The 20,456-nt window shown below is 33.5% G+C and overlaps 1 protein-coding gene across 3 annotated transcripts in view; it reads left to right on the forward strand.

Annotated features, from left to right (window-relative positions):
- The window catches only part of LOC106460085 (paxillin-like), a 56,191-nt gene that overhangs the window by 31,464 nt on the left and 4,271 nt on the right, over positions 1 to 20,456 (forward strand). For 2 of the 3 annotated variants that reach the window (XM_013919767.2, XM_013919766.2), the window contains 7 exons: positions 673 to 803; positions 1,097 to 1,274; positions 4,753 to 4,927; positions 8,653 to 8,812; positions 10,950 to 11,171; positions 17,582 to 17,755; positions 18,981 to 19,211. In XM_013919767.2, coding sequence (XP_013775221.1) covers positions 673 to 803; positions 1,097 to 1,274; positions 4,753 to 4,927; positions 8,653 to 8,812; positions 10,950 to 11,171; positions 17,582 to 17,755; positions 18,981 to 19,211 — 1,271 coding nt within the window. The remainder of the gene's footprint in view (positions 1 to 672; positions 804 to 1,096; positions 1,275 to 4,752; positions 4,928 to 8,652; positions 8,813 to 10,949; positions 11,172 to 17,581; positions 17,756 to 18,980; positions 19,212 to 20,456) is intronic. The other variant, XM_022386701.1, reaches the window with a different exon arrangement.

Below are 20,456 nucleotides of genomic sequence, written 5' to 3' on the forward strand. Positions count from 1 at the left end.
TTTATTATTGTTATTTGTGCATTGGAAGATTGTCAGTTCTGTATTCATGGTGTCTTTTTTTTTAGGTTATCAGTGGGCCATTTTATTAGTTTTTTAAAGACAATGTTTTGGAAAATTTTTAGTAGTGATTATAAGCTTTAGATAGTACCTACTGATATATAAAGATTTATTGAAAACTCCAAATGATTGATTTAGATTAAAAGAGTTATATTAGATATTTGTAATTTATTATAATTAACAATGTGTGTTTAAGGTTACCAGGTAAGAATCTGCTATTTCAATAAAGCAGTAAGGAGAACTAAATCTTAAGGATTAGAAATAAAATTACATTAATGTGTATAAATTATACACATTTGCTTTTGAAAATTAATTTCAAATCTTTGCTGGTATCATCCATTAAATCGCTTTGTTGTTTACTTTTCTTATTAGTGTGTATGATTAAGACAGAGAATGATGGGAAAAAAATTTGCAAAATTTTAATTTTTGGATATGAAATACAGGTCAGCTTCACTTGTTTACAATTATGACAGATAAAAATATATTTCAAGGTAAATATATGTAGATATTTTGTTAATGAAATTAATTCAGATAACACATTTGATGCACCCTTATTATTCTGTTTGTCAGACTGTCAGCCTAAAAGGTAATATATTTCTGTTCTGCTTTTCCTAGATGCACTTTTAGCTGATCTTCAAAACACTACAGTCAACTTGAACCACTCTGGACCTGGCTACCAGTCTTCTTCTCCTCCACTGGAAGATTACCCAGCTTACAGTCAGCCATCAATGGCTGATCATGGTTCGGTAAGGTATTTTTAGCAAAAGTAGAGTGAAGGAATTAATTAATGTTATTTGTATTAATCCATATAGAGTTGTAGTGTTTTTTTCAATTCAGCAAAATTAATTGTTTTCTCATGAGGCAGATTTGAGTTTGACACAGAAAACTAAATATGCTTATTTATTAGCTGCTATTAACATTAATTCAGAAATTAAAAGCACAACACAAAAAATGTAAGCCAGACATTCTTTACACCTTATGAAATCTTGTAATTGATATAACTTTACGCGTGGTTAATTAGTAAATATTTCTTGTTCAGCCCATTTATCAGAATCAGCAAGTGATCAGAGAGGTAACCATGACTACTACTCCTATTTTTCCTGAACGTTCACTTAGCCCCAAGCAAGATGTGTCTTTAGAGAACAACTTATCAGAATTGGACACTCTCTTAGAAGATCTGAACTCTGCAAGATTCATGACTTACCCAGGAACAAAAGGTAGTGTTATAACCTCTGTTTTTAATCTAGACATTTTTAGAAAATTGTGTTAATGTTTAGTGGGAAGGTAGTTTGGCATAATGTGATTGATGTGGCCTTAATAATTGGAAATGTCCCAAAATTTTAGGAAACAAAACAGAATGTGACAGAAAATTAAAAGAAGTTCAAGAAAAAAGAGATAAAAATAAGAAGAAACAAAACAAGAATTTAAGAAGTGGAGTACAAGAATTAATCATCATATTTACACAAGAATTACAAACAAAAAACTTAGTTTCTTTCAAGACAAGATTCAAGAATCCATAGGAAATATATGAAAGGACATCATCATTAGAATAAAATATCTAGAGACTGAATAGCCAAATACAAGGATCAAACCAGCTGCACTCTTCTCTATCTGCTGAAGAATTTCAACCTAAAACACTTGTTAACTATGCAGTATGGAGTAAGAGAACCCATCTGTTATCACTAATGCTGTGCCATTTGCAACTACAGATCTTTCTTGACTACTCCAAATACACCACTGCCTCATCTAGTTATGGAGTATAATAGACCAGTTCATTGTCCAATTAAAAAGTAAAAGACTAATGAGAGGCATATTGTAAAGTGTGAAATAATTTCTAAAGTGAGTGGATGGAGTAGTAAACAAGTTATTCAGCTTGCTGCACATTTAGAAGGACCAGCATTAACAACATTAAGTAACCTTCCAACAAAGAAGATTAACAACTATCAGGCATTAGTGGCCACTTTATCTAAAGTCAAAGTTTATGAGTAGAGTAAGAAGGAATGACAAAACCCTTGCCAAACTTGCTGAAGATGTGGAAAGATTGGCTTATCTTATCAGGTGCTCCACATGAAATGGTAGATTAGTTAGCATATGAACAATGCATAGTTGATTCAGTGAGTGAGAATATGTGAATTAAATTAAAGAAAAAGAGATGTAAATCTCTAAAAGAAGCTGTTCAGCTAGTAATAGAACTAAAACCTATTAAAGTCACAAATAAACAATCATTAAATGTAACATCCAAGAATTATAAAATTGTCAAATCAATCCAGGAATTATAAGATTGTTAAATCAAATAGTGTAAAAGCAGTGGTCTATAAGAGCACAAATGGTTAATTAGACAACTGTTTGTTTAAAATGGAAGAAGGAATTGACAAAGAAATAGAGATACTTGACCCAAAACTAAGTTCTTTCTTATCAGTTATGAATTTTGTATAAATTGTTATTGTAGCAAGGATCTAAAAGTGGGCAGTACTTATTTCCTGTTACATCAACATTATTTATTTTTTGCATGTTATATCGTGTATTTAATACAGCTACCCAATTCTATGTTAAATTGTTTGAACTCAGTTATTTATGACATAGCAAAGAAATAGAAGCATGAGATTTCCTTTTCTAAAGTCTTCTATGTGACATATTATGTAACACACATTAAAACTATACAAACAGAATTTGAATCACAAAGGTACTGGTGCATTTAAGAGCTTTTTATAACATCTAATTATTTACATTTATATGCACATATGTTTTCTCCAAAAGTAAAAGAAACAAATAATGCAAATAGCTGCTTGAAATGAAAAAATAATAAAGGGGTATTCCAAAAATATCACTTCCATTAACACAAATAATTGTATACTTCTAAATGTTTTAGACTGTATGATATTGCAAATGTAGCCTTAATGGGACCCCTTCACAAATTGCATACTCTGTATGAAGATATATTTGGTTAAGTTTGACCCCTGATGGAAATGTTAAATTTAGCTTTTATCACTTGCATGCATTCTCTAATTTTTGAGGCTTCATTGTTTCATGGTACAAGTTATGAGTTAGAAATATCTGCTCCAGTTGGCATGTTGCCATTGGGATATAATTTTTTTCTTATTTAAAGTCTTGGTTGTTTTGTTTATTAGTGGAAAGGTCTCTTATCTTGTTATTGTCAACTTATTCATTGTACTTACAGCAAGATCTAATGAAATGTATAATTTGGCAAGCTGTCATACGTAAATTAGTCTAATGAAAGTTAAATGTGAATAAACTGCTCTGTGTGTTAGTTTGGATGCTGTGACATGGAAGGAGTTCACTAAATTTTAACAAGGGCATTATCAGTATCATTTATAACTAAACAATAATGACAAGAATTAGCTTGTTTATATTGTCTAAGCTTATTAATCTGGGTGTTAACAATGTTAGATATCTAACCCTCTGTGTAAAGTTTGCTTGTATATATGAAGTGAATTTTTACAACTGGTTTAGTTTGTGGTTTTTATGTTGTGCTATATTCTGTATTTGGTTTGTAGACTATGTGTTGATCCATGGCAGTGAAAGTAATGTTACATTTGCCTAAATGTCTTATCACTATAACTTAAAACAACTACCTATGTGTCTTAACCTTATATTATCTGAACCTAATATTTTCATACATTTAAGTGTTTCATCCATGTATTATTAAAATGGATGTCAACAGCTAAGTGTTTTTATCTTGTACTATCCAAAACTAGTTACTTCATCAAGCTGAATGTCTTCAACTCAAACACAGTATGTTCAGTCGACCTGAAAATTTTAACTTTCATTGATTTGAACTTAATACAAAATTATTTGAGTAACATTGATTTTTTTTATTTCTATTCAAATTTGGGAAAAACCACCAGAAGCAAGAGACATCATCAACATCTAAATCTACAGACAGATGTTTACCAATCTGGTTTTATCAGATAAAAAAGATTTATGGTTTTGATGTAGTAATTATACTTCAACACTTCATTTCAAAATCTCTGTTACTAATAAGTAATTGTCAGTAATCTTGTGTAGCTTAATGTTTGTCCCTAATATATTATTATAACATATAATATATTAATATAACAATCCAAACCTTTCCAAAATGACTTTTTTTTATCCACATCAAGAAGCCAGGCTGGCTCGTGTGGCAGGTGTTACAACACTTGTGTGTGAAACATTTCACCTAAGGACTGACCTTATTCTTCCACCCAACTAAACAATATGTAAAAGTCTAAGCTAAAGATTAACCATTAATATGAAAGTGAGTATTTTTGTTTTGCACTACATCTTGGTATTTTACATTATAAATGTTTCCAGCTTTGATGGGTAATGTGGAATATGGTGTATATCTGTGCATCTCATTCAATGATCTTAGTAATTTATAAGTTGTCTGTTGCCTGTAATATCCGTCTTGAAGGTAAGTTTTTATGGTTGGTGACATAATTCACTAGACATGCTTAAGAAAATTTATCTAGCTGACAATTTGCAGATACATTTCAGAATAGTTCACTCAATGGTGAAAACAAATTAATTTGGTTTTTTGAAGTTTGCTAAATCTCTGACCTTTAATGTTAGTCTTTTGGGGTTAAAAAATCATTGAATTTTCTATTCTGAATGTTTTACTCATGGATCAAGCTAAGTAATTGAGAATTTAATTCATTTTTAAAGCTGAATGAGTATCCAATTTATTTTCATTAACAGGATACCAATACCAGTCAACAGTTAATGGTCCCTCCAGCCCCGCCCCTACTTCTCCAAGGTACCACACCATCTCTCCTTCAGGCAGCACCAGCAGCAGTGGCATTCAAGATGTTGGACCCTCAGTAGAGAGCCTGTTGGATGAGCTACAGAATGCTGTCCCAGAAACAATCAAACAGTTAGTAACTTTAACTTGTAATGTTGCTTACACACATGTTGGGAAAATGACAGGGAAGTTTTAATGGATGTGTTATTTATCATGAATCTGTTATAAAATAGATATTACTCATCTATTAGAATTCATACCAAAAATGATATTTTTATTCTAATGATTTTCTATATCTTGCATTAGGAATGATCCTCTCGAGCATTTGGTCTGTGAGTGAGTTTCCTGTTGTTTATTTATGTACTTATACCTAGCAGTGGCATTTAATTTTGCTCTGGAATAGATGTTTTGTGCTTTGAAAATTATTGCAAAGATATACTTTTATGGAAGAAGTATTAGTAAAAAGGAAGTTAACAATTTTCTCTGTAATTGGAAACTGGGCTGTTACCAGTAATTCATAAACCATGTCTGTAGGTTCACTGACATTACCTTTTAATGTTATGTGTATGTGTGTGTGTAACTAATGAAAGAAAGATGGGCACTTAGAGTGCAGGCAAACCCTAGAAGCTATATTTAGTTTCCCACTTCTGGTCCACTGAGATGTTTTAGTTAGCTTTCCAGTTCCTAACAACCCACTTTCAATCTATGTAGACTGCACATGAAAGTGTTCACCCACACCACAGTGTAAGTTTCTGTTCAAATATGTAGAAACAACAGCACTATATTTCTTAATACTGTCACACCTGAGAATTGTATGTAATTCTTAATTTAATCTTTTGCCTTGGGATTTATTTGTTAGTTAAAATATAGTTGTAATTTAATGTAGTAATAAGAAACATTGTCTTCTTTACTATCAGCTATTATTGGTATTGTGTAGTTCAGAAAACTTACAAATCTTTTGTGATGTCCAAATTCAATTTCTAGGTAACTTATGCTGTATATTAGATTAGACTGTTAAAAATTTCTGTTTGTAGCTTGTCATTTTATAGTAGTATGTTAGCTGTAGCAGTAATGTTGCAGTATTTTGTTAGTTGTAACAGTAATGTTACAGTTTCTTTCTGTGACTGGACATGCTTAACCGTTTATAAAAGTGATGTTACAGTTTCTTTTCGTAACTTGAATACTGTATAGCATGTCAAGTTACAGTAAGGCACCGCAACATTACTATCATAAACTGTATCTCATGTAAAGTCACACAAAAACTGTTGTAAACTGTATAGCATGCCAAGTTACAGTAAGGCACCACAACATTACTATCATAAACTGTATCTCATGTAAAGTCACACAAAAACTGTTACAAACTGTATAATATATCAAGTCATAGAAGAAAACTGTAACATTATTATTGTAACTGTATCTCATGTCAAGTCACAGGAAAAAACTTTTGAAAACTGTATAGCATGTCAAGTTATTGAAGAAAATTAACATTACTATTATAAGCTGTATAGCACCACAACAGTAATGCTACAGTGTCTTACTATAACTTGACACTCTATACAGTTAACAACAGTAATTTTACAGTTTCTTAGTTTAACTTGACATGCTATACAGTTTACAGCAGTAATGTTACAGTTTGTTAGTATAACTCTGTATGCTGTACAGCTTATAACAGTAATAATAGTTTTTCTGTGGCTTGACATGATATGCAGTTTATAACAGTAATTTAACAGTTTCTTGCTGTAAGTTGGCATGCTATACAGTTTATAGCAGTAATGATACAGTTTCTTCGTGCGACTTGACATGCTATACATTTTATTACTTTAACTTGACATACTATACACTTTACAACAGTAATATTACAGTTTTCTTGTATGACTTGACATGCTCTACAGTTTCTAACAGTAATGTAATAATTTCTGTCTGTGACTTATAATGGTACACAGTTTGTAACTGGTATTGTTACATAGTTTCTTTCTGTAACTACATTATTGCATGATTTCTAACTAAGTATTTTAAACATGTACTGTAACTTACTGTTTCCTAACTGTAATTTGTCGTGTTGCACTTTCTTGTTCTTAACTGATTATGTTACACAGTTTGTTACTGTAATTTATAATGTTAAACAATTATTATAACTTATTGCTATATAATTTCAACTGTAACTTGTCATGTTCCACATTATCCTGTAATGTTTCACTATTCCTTATTTTCACTTTTACTATAATGTATAATGTCACACATTTTCTTTCTGTAAGTTGCATATTGTATGTTACATATTTTCTGTAACTTTAATGCTTGCTAACTGTAACTTATTACCAATTGTTACACTTGTAACTAATTTATTTTAATTTCAGTATGTAAATTTAGTTTTTGGAATGACATACGAAAGGTTGTTTGAAGTTTGCCCCTATTGTTCATATCCTATCCTATAGTTTTGTGTAGTTTAATACTAGTTATGACCCTGTAGTAGTGTTTCATTCCACATATTATAGTTTTTTGTAGTTTCACACCATAGTTTATAGTTTTATATAGATTCACACACACAGTACATAATTCTCAATAGTGATAAGTCACAATTCATGTTTTGTGTAGTTTCATACCAAAGTTCTAGTTTTGTATAGTTCCATACCACAACTTATATAGTTCTCTATAGTTTAAATATATGTCTTATAATTTATGTTCACACCATAGTGTACAATCCTACTTAGTTTCATACATTAAACTGCTTAGCACTGTTTGTAGCTTTATAATACAGGTTATAGCTTTTCATAGTGTAATAACAGTAACTTCTTATAGTAATTTGTAGTTTTCATTATTTTTGTGCCATCAATATTAGGATTGTTTTTATTTTAAAAAATTGTCATATTATTCAGTGGAAAAAATAACATCTCATGTCATAAATGCTTGCCAGTTTTCTCCAATCTATTATTAACCTTGTGTAAGGCAAGTAAGTAGCATAATTAAGAGATTGTGAAAAAACAGGTATTTAAACTCCGACTTTATTATATACAGTAGTAAACTATCACTACAGGCTAGACATTAGTTGAGTATTAGTGGTTATCCTTTATGAAATATTGTAAGATATGATTGTATTTTGTTTAGTAAAAAAATAAAAACTGAATAGTTTTTCCTGTGAAGATACTTTTTTAATATGTGTAACTATACCAGTAATTTGATGTAATACAATAATTGTAAAGAGCATTGATAGTATGCCTGCTGTGTCCTTCAAGCTAGGTCATCTTTTGTAGTGTGAACACACTTAGCTGTTGTTGTCTTGCTCTGTAAGAGATCAGGTTACCAAGGTTGTTCAGTCTAGCTGATGAAAGTCAAGCCATGCCACCTACACACATGAAAGAGGGTGTTTCCTCCAATACAAAGCCTTCTTTACTCCACCCACAGTAAAATTTTCAAGCACTAGGCAGATCTTCACACAGATAAAGTTGTCTCCCTTCTCAGACTGAGAGGTTTTGGGTTAATGTGCTTTATTTTCTTATTGTTCGTGACTAAAGAATAAGTTCAAGTCTCATTAAACATTGTTTGTTAACTTGTAATCAGTTGGTATTTTATGACTGAGTGATCTGTGGAAGAATATTTTGACTGCAGAATCAATGATTAGCCATTTCTGTTTGAAGAACAGTTATGTTTGTACAAGAAAACGATTAGACAAGCTTAATTGAGCAGATGATCAATCATTTAGCAAGCCAATCTATAGTAACCCAGAAAGCAAGGTATAGTGATCTAATGACTATCTAAAAAAAAAAATTGATGAAGAAGTTAATCGTGGAAACTAAAAATGGGCATTTGGTTATTGGCTGTTATCTTATGCTGTGACATTTTTATTTTCTGTTTAACACTAGTAGACCTACTCCTGTGTTAACCCAACCCACTCATCGTGAGACTGTCACTACTGTCAGCTACCCATCACCAGCTGGTCACTATTCAACCTCAACTACACCAATGGCATCTTCAGCCACCAAGGAGTTAGATGATCTCATGGCTTCTCTCTCTGATTTTAAGGTAAGGATTGGAAAACAAGAGACAAAAGCTACCATGTGTTGAAGTTAAAAATTAAAATTTCCTCTGGTAATAATTATCATTTAACTATAGTATGAAACTAACATAAAGTTTCTTGGTTTATTTTATTTGTCTTTGGAATGATTTAGAATAAGAGTTAAAATTTAAAATTTTTACAATCATTCAGACAGTTTTATTACACAAGGATTAATTTCAATTAAATACCTTGCATAGCTTGATGGGGAGGGTGGTGTATTTAATGATAATCTATTGAAATTTATGCATTAGTCTTTGTGAATGTTCAAATTAATAAATTTGCAGCAAATTAAATTGTAATTATATATTTTTTAGATATCCAGTTATATACTTGAAATAATTCTTATTACCCCTGGAGTTTGTAGATTGTGTTACATCTTGAACCCATGAAAGTTGAGAGAGAAGCTTTAAAAATAATAGATTGTGGTTATCATCTGGCTATCTCTCAGCAGGTTAGACTTGGATAAGTGATTGATTGTGGTTCTTTGGTTATACAGTATATTGTGGTTACAGTGGGATCACTTTATTTGGTTGTACAGTAGATTGTGGCTACAGTGTGATCCTATACCAGTGGGAACATTAATTTTGTTATACAGTAAATTGTGGTTACAATGTGGTCCTATACCAGTATAAAGACATCAGATACATGGCAGATTGTGTTTGTAGTCAACCCTATACCAGTCAGAAGACAAGCTCTAGATATAGAATTGTGTAACCACATCCTGACCTTATATTGTGGATATACATATCTTTGAGAAATACAAAGTAAATAGTAGTTTTACTCTGAACTTGTACTATGGTCAAGACAAGCCCAAGCTGTATGATGAATTACAGGTTCTGTCTAGACCAGTACTAGGGTCGAGAAAAGCCTGCTGTAATCTGGACCGGTACTAGTGGCCAAAACAAGCCTTATCTGTGTGGTGAATTGTGGTTACCACCTAGACTGGTACTAGGGCCAAGACAGGCCCTAGCCGTATGATGAATTGTGATTATCACCTGGACTGGTACTAGGGCCAAGACAAGCCCTAGCCGTATGATGAATTGTGATTATCATCTGGACTGGTACTAGGGCCAAGACAAGCACTAGCTGTATGATGAATTGTGATTATCATCTGGACTGGTACTAGGGCCAAGACAAGCCCTAGCTGTATGATGAATTGTATTTATCATCTGGACTGGTACTAAGGCCAAGATACGCACTAGCTGTATGATGAATTGTGATTATCATCTAGACTGGTACAAGGGCCAAGACAAGCCCTAGCTGTATGATGAATTGTATTTACCATCCCGACTGGTACTAAGGCCAAGACAAGCACTAGCCGTATGATGAATTGTGATTATCATCTGAACTGGTATTATGGCCAAGACAAGACCTAGCTGTATGATGAATTGTGATTATCATCTAGACTGGTATGAGGGCCAAGACAAGCACTAGCTGTGTGATGAATTGTATTTACCATCCCGACTGGTACTAAGGCCAAGACAAGCACTAGCTGTATGATGAATTGTGGTTACCATCTGAACTGGTATTACGGCCAAGACAAGCCTCAGCTCTATGATGAATTGTGGTTACCATCTAAACTAGTACTAGGATCAAGACAAGCACTAGCTGTTTGGTGAATTGTACTTACAGTCTGATATTATGTCAATGGAAAAACAGCTCTAGTATATGGTAGATTGTGATAAAAATTGAACTCTGTATTGATTAGAATACAAATCTTTGTTGTATATAAAAGTGTAAATACACCCTGACTTTGTACTTAGGGAATAAATGCTTTGGATATATGGTATTGTTGCTATAACATTGACCTATACTTGTGGTAGACAAGTCTTAGTTCTATGGCAGATTGTAGTTACAGTTCAGACCAGTGTGAAAGGAAACTTTAGGAATTAGGAGGCACTGGATAAAAGTATTTACTTAGACTAGTACTGTGTTTAAAGTACTTTCTAAAATTCTTTTATTTTGTGCAATCTTTTTTTTTAATACTTACTATCACATGAAAAATAGCTTCTTTATTTTCATTTTGTAGTACAAATAGCAATTTAGATTTTGAGTTAAATAATGTTCCATTGTAATAACACTTAGTTTTTTTTTATACCACAGCTGAACAACACCAGCCAATCAAGTGGGGAACCAGCTTATGCCAAGCCTCAGAAACTACCTAAACAGCCTCCTGCCCCAACTCCAAATACTTCTACAGTTGCTGGCCGTAATAATCACCTGGACTCCATGTTGGGTACTCTTCAGTGTGATATGAACAAACAGGGAGTTAACACTACAGCTAAGGGCCACTGTGCTGCTTGTAACAAACCCATTGTTGGACAGGTATGAATCAGTATCACAGAACATAGATAATTTGAATAGTTGTAAGAAATTGTTTTACATGGTAATTAGTTTTCCTGAAGAAGAAAATGTGATTGTTTTGCTCATTTTTGTCTAAAAGAAAATTGTTGTATACTGTAAATAATGTATTAAACTTGCTGAATATGTAAAAACTTGCTTATCTCTCTATTAAAGTGGTAATAAACACATTGATAATTTCTCTTAACTGCAGTTTATAATGACATAGATGAATATTTAAAATATTTTAATAATTCACTGAAAATAAAACAACAATTAATTAATTTGAAAGATAACAATATTGTTAAATATTATATGATTTATTTACTAATGCATAAACTCGGTTGTTATTATGAGATACTTTCCATTTATTGCTAATAGCAGATAATCCTATTGTGGCTCTAGATAATTTGTGTTTACAATATATTAGCCCATTAGAGCAAAACTTTGTATGACCACCAGACACTTTCAGTTAATACAAATTCCTATTAGTCGTGTCATCATTAGAGCTTGGTGATCAGTATAATTTAATAATGAATTAATCATCAGGCTGACTGATCAATTACATTCAACTAATCAGTTATTCTCACATAAGACTTGGATAGTTGGAATAATCAAAAATACTAATTTCAATTAATTTATTAATTATGTGAATATTAACATTAATCAATTAAGTTGAACAACCTTGAAATAATTGAAAATAGTAATGAGAAATCATAATGGAGATATTTTAATTACTTGAATAGTTGTAATAATAAAAAAACAGTAATAATTGGAAACACCAGTTTTGATGACTTCATTTTCTTGGTATCATTCAATTTAATCAACCAGCTCTGGTCTTCAGTATTTTGTGTTTACTAACATTTTAACCTATGAGCTTTTATTTGTTTACTACTACATAAAGCTTTTCTTGATCTTCCACTGCTCTCTAACACATTGAAAATTTTTTTTTTCTCATTTAGCAAGCTAGCCTTTATACCCAACAAGGTCCAGCTGCTCATTTAGCATGCATAGAGCATGTGACCACACTCTACTAGAGCAGGTGGCTCCCTCTGTACTACTTTACGTGAACTTCACTTTTGAGATTGTCACAATTGGGGTCAGATGTGTGTGTCTCACTTGCTTTCAGTTTTCAAAGCTTTTTTTTTCTCCGATATATTTTTTTTAGTTCATTTGCTTTGTACTTTCTTGCATTCTGGTGTGTTACTGACTTTAATTACCATCTTCACACAATTTACTAAGAATTGTGAATTTGTGCAATGAACTGTGATTTACCACTACTGCTCCTGAAGTTATAGTGACACACAAATTCTTGTTACCCAGGACTAGGGATTGACATTGTATGCCAAGGAGGTACATGCTTTAGTTCTTACGTGGGGCCTGGGTCGCCTTTTCCACAATGGCCAGCAACTCTTCAAACTGAAGAGAATGTTCAAGATGAAGATGATTTAGTCAGCCTTTTTGCTGCTCTTTCCTTTGCCATACATCCATATCCTGCACCTTTGGAGGAGGTTTGATCTTCTACTCCTTTCCACCAATAAATTACACAGGTTTGTCACATTTAGAATGATTCCTATGATGCTTCTTCTTTTGTGTGAGATCCCTGACTCGGATTATTTGGTTTTACCTCTTCACCTGCATCTCAGTGTTCTTGTTTTTTTTTTCCTGTGCTGTCAAGAATGTAGACAGTGGTATAGGTGACTAAACAGTGGGTTCAGGTCCTGTGGGGGCTATGCTCTACTGCTTTGTCAACATTTGGGAGACCTTCACTACCAATCCATGGGTTCTGTTGATTTTAACAGAAGGTCTCTCTCCAATTCCAGTCATAACCTCCTTTCTTTCTGTCCAGGTCCTTTCCCTACTGTAAGGGATCCTGTCTCAAGCAGTTCTTCTGTATGAAGCAATGAGAAATATTCTTCTCAAGGAAGCTGTCGAGCTGGTATTTCCAGTTCAGCCTGGTTTTTATTCTTCAGCTTTTTGTTGTTCCGAAGAAAACCATGGATTGTAGACCCATCATTTGAACTCTCTCATGTAAATCAGTTTCTGGATCCTCCTCCTTTTTGTCCCTTTGTTGGTTTTTCACTGTAGGTCTTTGTATGACCAAGTTCAATATAACGGATTCATACCTTTATGTTCCCATCCCTCCATCCTCAGCTTCTTAACTGTTTTGTTGGGTGGTCAAGACCTTTTTTTTCGACATATACATTTGTTGGGACTCCAATTTCCTCATTATATATATGACTGGCTTCTTCTGTCTCCTTCCTGTTCAGCATCCTCTGACTACATCTGTTTGCTCCTGTAAGATGCAGCTCATATGGATTGGTTAATCAAGTGAAAAAGTCCATCCATTCCCCTATACAGTATCTAGTTCACTTGGAGGTTTTCTTTAATTCCCATATCAATCGGGCCCAGCCTTCTCCACTATGTCTTCAGGATATGGAGCAGTTGGTCATCAATCATCAAGGCTAGGTCCTCATTCTCTCAAGAGATTCTATCTCTTTTTGGGGATGTGGGCTTTCTTGGAAGCTCTAATACCCCTTGGTTATGCTCACGTGCATTCCCTTCAGTGGGAATTCCACAGTTGATGGAACTCCAGCTTAGATTTTTTAGATTAATTGGTTGTCCTTACTTCTTCTCTTTGAACTGACCTTGCTTGGGGGTTCGACAGAGACATTACTGTGGCTGGTGTTCCTTTTCCACCTCTTTTTCTGGACCTACATCTTTGCCAATGCCTCTCTTGTGGGTTTGGGTGCATATTTCGATACCCAGGAGATCTCTGGGAGTTGGTTATTGGCAGCATCCATGCTACATGTCAGTGTTTTGGAGCTCTTAGCTGTTTGTTGATCTCTGTCTTTTTGTCTCCATCTTCTGAGGGGGAAGATGATTATAGTGCATTACAAAAACTCCATAGTAGTCTCATACATCACTAGGCAAGAGGGTCCCAAATCTAGGTCCCTTTGTTTTCAAACTCTGGAGCTCCTGTTCTGAGCCCATGTGTACCAGATGCAGCTCTTAGCTTGCCATATTCCCAGTGCATTGAATCTTGTTGCAGATCAATTAACACACACACACACACACACACACAAGGTCATTCCCATGGAATGGTCTCTAGATCCTCAAGTTTTCCAGTTGTTATGCTCTCATCTGGGAACTCCATACATCAATGTATTTTCCACCAATCTGAACAACAAACTGCTGTTCTGGTCTTTGGTTCCCTCTTCTGAGGCCTCTACCTCTTTCTCCTTCTCTCTTTCATCAATCTCATTTGGGCATCTTCCACCCTGCCATTCCTGTTCTGGTCCTTTCATGTTCTTTGTTCTCACCATGCTTTTCCTGTGCTTGATCGGGATCACAATGTCATCCTTTTTGCTCTTTCCCAACCTCCCTTTGAACCTTTGGCTTCATGTTTTCTGTATCATCTTTCCCTCTAGACCTGTTTCCTTCTCTTCCTGACTTGTAGTTGTCATAGTCTGATCTTTTTGGAATAATTGTTTCCTGTACCCTTTATTGACATATCACCATGTCTCTAGTGGCTTGTTTTCATCATCCTCTGGAGGAGACCATCCAGACTTGAATGTGGACTATGCCCCATACCTTTGTTGCTCATTACCTACACCATCTGGCTGTGTCCATAATTAGTGGATATCGTCTACCTCCCATGGCAATTTTACACTCATTGGTTCAACTGTAACTTGGGTGTCTTTTTCTGTTATGTTTTCTTTCAGGAGCCTCCTTTTCTTTGGTATATATTTGGATCCTGCTCACTAGCAGCTTACCTAGTGGTATATACATATATATATATATATATATTTCTCAGTGTGTAGAATTCTGATAAGTATGTGGTGGACCGTCTCTCATGGACTATCATGAGTACAACAGAAGGGGGACTGCTGCCCATCCCTGCAGCTCCTTCAGTTGAATAAATCAGGAGTGGTCTGCTTTTCAGAATAGGGTTTTGTAGACACCCACTGCACTTTATCTGGTGTGATGTTTCTCCAGGCTTCTCAATGACTTTTACCCCTCCCTTCCTCAAGTGGAGATTGAGGTGGTGGACCATGGAGGTTTCCTCATGAGTTTAGAAAACACATAATTACATATCACTCCATTGAATTAAAAAAGGGGCAAAACTGGTAAGCCTCCTTCCTTTTACCCCCTGGAAGTTTAGTCCCAGGTGTGCTGATGTTGGTGGAAGCTGAACCAGCCAATGTTGGATCTTCCTCATAATACCGGGTTCAAGTAGATAGTGCCCTGTTCCTACAGTTGAGACCAGTAGATACCCCCTTCTTAGTAATTCCAGCTGCAGGATGTTTCATTTCCCTACTCCCATGGTTGACCTCAGGGGACTTTGTCCTCCTCATAATACTGGTTGTGGAACATACAATACCATGTGAGAAGGTGTTCCACATTCTTTTAATGATGCTGGGTGGACAGTGTTTTTCCCTGCTCTATGGTTGAGTTGGAATCATTCTTTTCTTGCTCATAATACTGGGTTCAGGATGATTCTCTATTCTAACGGTTGAGTTGAGGCTTAGACACAGCCCTGTAGTTCCTGTCTCCTGTGGTTGATTTGGGGGTTTGTTCAGCAGATGCCATTTGCTTACTTCCTCATCATAATTCCAATTGTTTGCAGTATGACACTCTGTTTACTTATGGGAGGAGTTGATATATATATTACTAACTTTCCACTTGCCCTGGCCACCATATACTGCATATTCTGGTTTTAATCTTACGCGATCTTCTCCTCCTCGTAATACTGAGGATTGGATGTGGAACCTCATCTCTATGGTTGAGGTTGAATAGATACCTACCTAGTAATGTATAGATAACTGCTTCCATCTTCATACTTCAGAGAACTGGCCATTGGTTTTCTGTTTTTTTCCATGTGGCTTACCTGTCAGTGTCTGTTATTTCTTTATGCTACTTGTGACTCTTATCCTACTGGAATCAGTTTGTTCCTGGTTATGTTTGTAAGGTTGAGAGTGGAGTGGGACTCAAGTTGATTTTTGCTACCTGATACATTGTTTTCTGAGGTCTATCTTTTACTTGTTCCTGGCTTTGATGTTACCATTTCATGACACTACACTTCTTTATGGGTAAAGAGCATACCTGTTCCAGAAGTGGTGCAGTCCCCCCACATGTGTGCTTCCATTCAATTACAAAGCATACCTGTTCGATTCTCTTTGGACACTTTCTCCAGGGAGTCTCTTGTTCTATTATACACCAGTTCTTCCACTTATTGAATGTGGGATTCTAGCTTTTATCTGAGAAGAGGTGTATATATATATATATATATCATATTGGAAGTTATCATTTTCTTACACTGAAAATAGATTTCTGGTAGATTCTTACTTCCTCTCACACACTTCCCACTCTTCCTCCCCACCTCTGGTGTTCTTCTGTTTCTTGTGGGCCTAATATCAAAAGTGGAGTTCATGTAAAGTAGTACAGAGGGAACCAACTGCTCTAGGAGAGTATGTTGTGCTCCTATTGGTGGAGAGTTGTCGCATGCTCTGTGCATACTAAATGAGCAGCTTGAAATTGTGGGGTATAAAGGCTAATGTGTCAAGTGAGAAAATTTATTTTCAATAAGTTATGGGGCAGTGGAAAATTCAAAAAATCCATCTATTTTCAGTGTAAGAAATTGATAACTTCTGCACTCTTTCCAGATGCTTCACACTCATCAATATATATATCCATTATGGAATAACCTGTTCTAGATCCATTACTAATATATTAATCTGCTAGTTTAGAAATATAAATTCAAAGTTAGTTAATTATGAATTGGTTAAAATGATTTTTTATTTATTTGTCTCAATGGTATATACCATCTAGAAGTTACCAAGTAGTTCTTGATACTATAATTCTTTTTTGGTGTTATGACTTTGATTTGTTTTTTGGTGCTTTTTTTGTTCTAGATGAGCAGCATAAGTATCATAGAAAATTATTTCTTGTGTAGCAGAAATTCAGAGAGCTTACATTACTATGTTAGATTTGTAAGGCACAGAGATTATAATTAAAAACCCTGTAAGTATTGTGTCATAGAAGTTACTTCTTTAGTCACTATATACACCTTTTATTGTTTCCCTCCTTGTGACTTGAATGTGAATTATTCAGAGATGAATTAGTGTCAAGTTAATTTCAAAACAGTTCTTATTTAATGTATACCTGTGATAGTCCAGTTTTACTTCTTCTTTTTGAGAACATTCACTGAAATTTACTTTAATTATAATAGTTTTGAACTTCAGGTATAGCATCTTCATTAGATGTGCAGAGGGTTCAAGGTGCAAATACAGTTCCTGATGAAAACAGGAGGTTTCTCGAACATTTGATTTTGTGTGTAAATGCTTTTGTAGGTTGATTGTTATTGATTATATAAAACTTATATTTATCTGTAGGTGGTTACTGCTTTAGGGAAAACATGGCACCCAGAACATTTCACCTGTAACCACTGTAACCAGGAACTTGGAACAAAAAACTTTTTTGAGCGAGATGGAGAACCTTACTGTGAAACAGACTATCACAACATCTTTTCTCCACGTTGTGCTTATTGTAATGGGCCAATTCTTGATGTGAGTTGATAATTATCTTCCTAAACCATTTTACATTGAAATATCATTTAAGTTTTCCCTAATAAAAGTTTCTTCATTGAAAATGATACTTCAAGTGTGTAGACATTATAGATAATTTGATGTAACAGAGGAGAGGTTAATAAGATTGGGTTTCTTAAAATGAAATAATGAGTGTTTATGGAGTTATGAATTTTAAAATAAATATAATTATAAATACTTTATAAGTAACTAAAGAATTAAGTAGTTGAGGTCTGTTTTTGTTGTAACTGGGTGTGCCCTAGTAACTAGTATGCTCAGACTCTGAATCCTCAGTTTCACAGTTCATGTCCCATTACAGCAAAAGTGTGTTCCTCATTTTTGGGCCATGGATGCTCTATAAGAGTAATTATTGAATTCAACTGTTTGGTCAGACAAGAATTGGTTGTGGGTGCTTTTGACTAGCTGTCTTCCCTTTAATCTGTTAGTTATGTGTAGATAGTCTTTTGTGTCACTTTTGCACATAGTTATGAACCAAATTGTTTTTGAAAGTGAACTTATTAATGACTAAAGTTTTTGTTTAACTCTGTTCTTGACAATTGAACTTTACACAGGTTCTTTTCTGTGTGTTGAATTTGTGTAAACAGATTAGTTAAGAATTTGAAATATATGATATATTGCTAATTTTGTTATCTATTTTTTACATTTTTATGCCTCTTTTTAAACTTAACCATAACAATTAAAATACTGAAGTATACTCACTGGTTGAAATACCGTATATGACAGAGATCTCTTCATGTAAAATTAATAAATTGGAAATGTTTTAGATAACTGTAAAACTAATTATTATTTAAATATAAGAAATAAAAAAATAATGTTTTCTTTACTATTGTTCTATTTTTGAAGGAATGGGATTTTATTTCTTAACAATAAAATGAAAAAGTTAATTAAATTATACCTGTGTTTTGGTGGATGTTTAAATTGTCTTAATCATGAAAGTAAGAAATTTCTAGACAGTGTTATGTAAATAATATCAGATGTTAATTCATTAAAAAAACAACAGTGACTTAGAAGTTTTCAGTAGTGGCAAGTCATGTCATTCACTGTGAGTTGAAACTGTTCAAGAAAGATGTATCCAGTAATAATAATGTATCAGAAGTTTTCTCTCATTAGTTTCCATAGTTTAAAAGAATAGGAGTGAATGAATTAAATAGTATTTAAAAATCTTATTTTTATTTTTTTTTAACAGAAATGTGTTACAGCTTTGGACAAAACTTGGCATCCAGAACACTTTTTCTGCACCCAGTGTGGCCGACAGTTTGATGAAGAAGGTTTTCATGAACAAGATGGAAAACCGTATTGTCAAGATGACTATTTTGAGCTGTTTGCTCCTAAATGTGGTGGCTGTAATCGTCCAATAACAGAAAACTATATCTCAGCACTGAACAATCAGTGGCACCCAGAATGTTTTGTTTGTATGGTAGGTTATAATATGATTGGTAATATTTTAAATCATGTAAGAATATTGAACAACAACAACAAAAATTACTGAATAGCTAATTCTACAACATTTATAACATTTGAAATTAGATTTACTTTTTTGGTAACTTGATATTTTAGTAAGTAATTTATGGTACTTGATTAGTTGAGTTTTTTGTTTAATTTATGGTGTTTTATTTTAATGTATTTTTAGAGTAAACCATCTAGGTTTAAGGTTTTAAGCGTTAATATGTGTAATTTGATGTATTTGTCCACTAGGTAGTTTTTATAGTGCATTATTATAGCTAGGAATAAGTGGAATAAATGGTCTCAGGTTAGTAGTGCAATAAGTAATGTGGATGGACTCAGGTCAGCAGTACAGTAGGAGGTATGGATGGGGTTATGCGAGTTGAACGATATATTGTACGGGTGGGCTTGGAGTCAATAGTATGATATACAGTATGTAAGCTCAGATCAGCTGTATGGTGTGTTGGACTTGGTCAGTAGTACAGTAGGTATCCTGAGTTCGATAAAGTCAATACTAGTAGTTTATATAGATAAATATGAAATTGATTGTACTGCTACTTAAACTGGGACATTTGAAAACATGACTAATTTGAACTAAAAGGATGTCATCACAATCTGTATTTCTGTTATATTCACAGTTTTATTGTTAACCCTTAAATTGTTCAATCCACTAGAAATTTCTTACTTTCACAATTAAGATAATTTAAACATCCACCAAAAAACACATTAACTTTTTCATTCTATTGTTAAGAAATAAAATCCCATTCCTTCAAAAATAGAACAATAGTAAAGAAAACATTATACTTTATTCTGATACTTAAATAATAATTAGTTTTACAGTTATCTAAAACATTTCCAATTTATTAATTTTACATGAAGAGATCTCTGTCATATACAGTATTTCAACCAGTGAGTATACTTCAGTATTCTAATTGTTATGGTTAAGTTTAAAAAGAGGCATAAAAATATAAAAAATAGATAACAAAATTAGCAATATATAATATATTTCAAATTTTTAACTAATCTGTTTACACAAATTCAATATACAGAAAAGAACCTGTGTAAAGTTCAATTGTCAAGAACAGAGTTAAACCTAAAAAAACAAAAAACTTAGAAGTAAATGACTTAAAATGAGCTCAAGCAGTAAAAAAAATATCTAGATTAATTCCAACAACCAAAAATCATCTATTAACACTGAAAAAGATCTCCCTGTTGCTCA

Source organism: Limulus polyphemus, unplaced genomic scaffold (genome assembly GCF_000517525.1).
Source record: "Limulus polyphemus unplaced genomic scaffold, Limulus_polyphemus-2.1.2 Scaffold704, whole genome shotgun sequence".
In the NCBI taxonomy this organism is placed as follows: domain Eukaryota; kingdom Metazoa; phylum Arthropoda; class Merostomata; order Xiphosura; family Limulidae; genus Limulus; species Limulus polyphemus.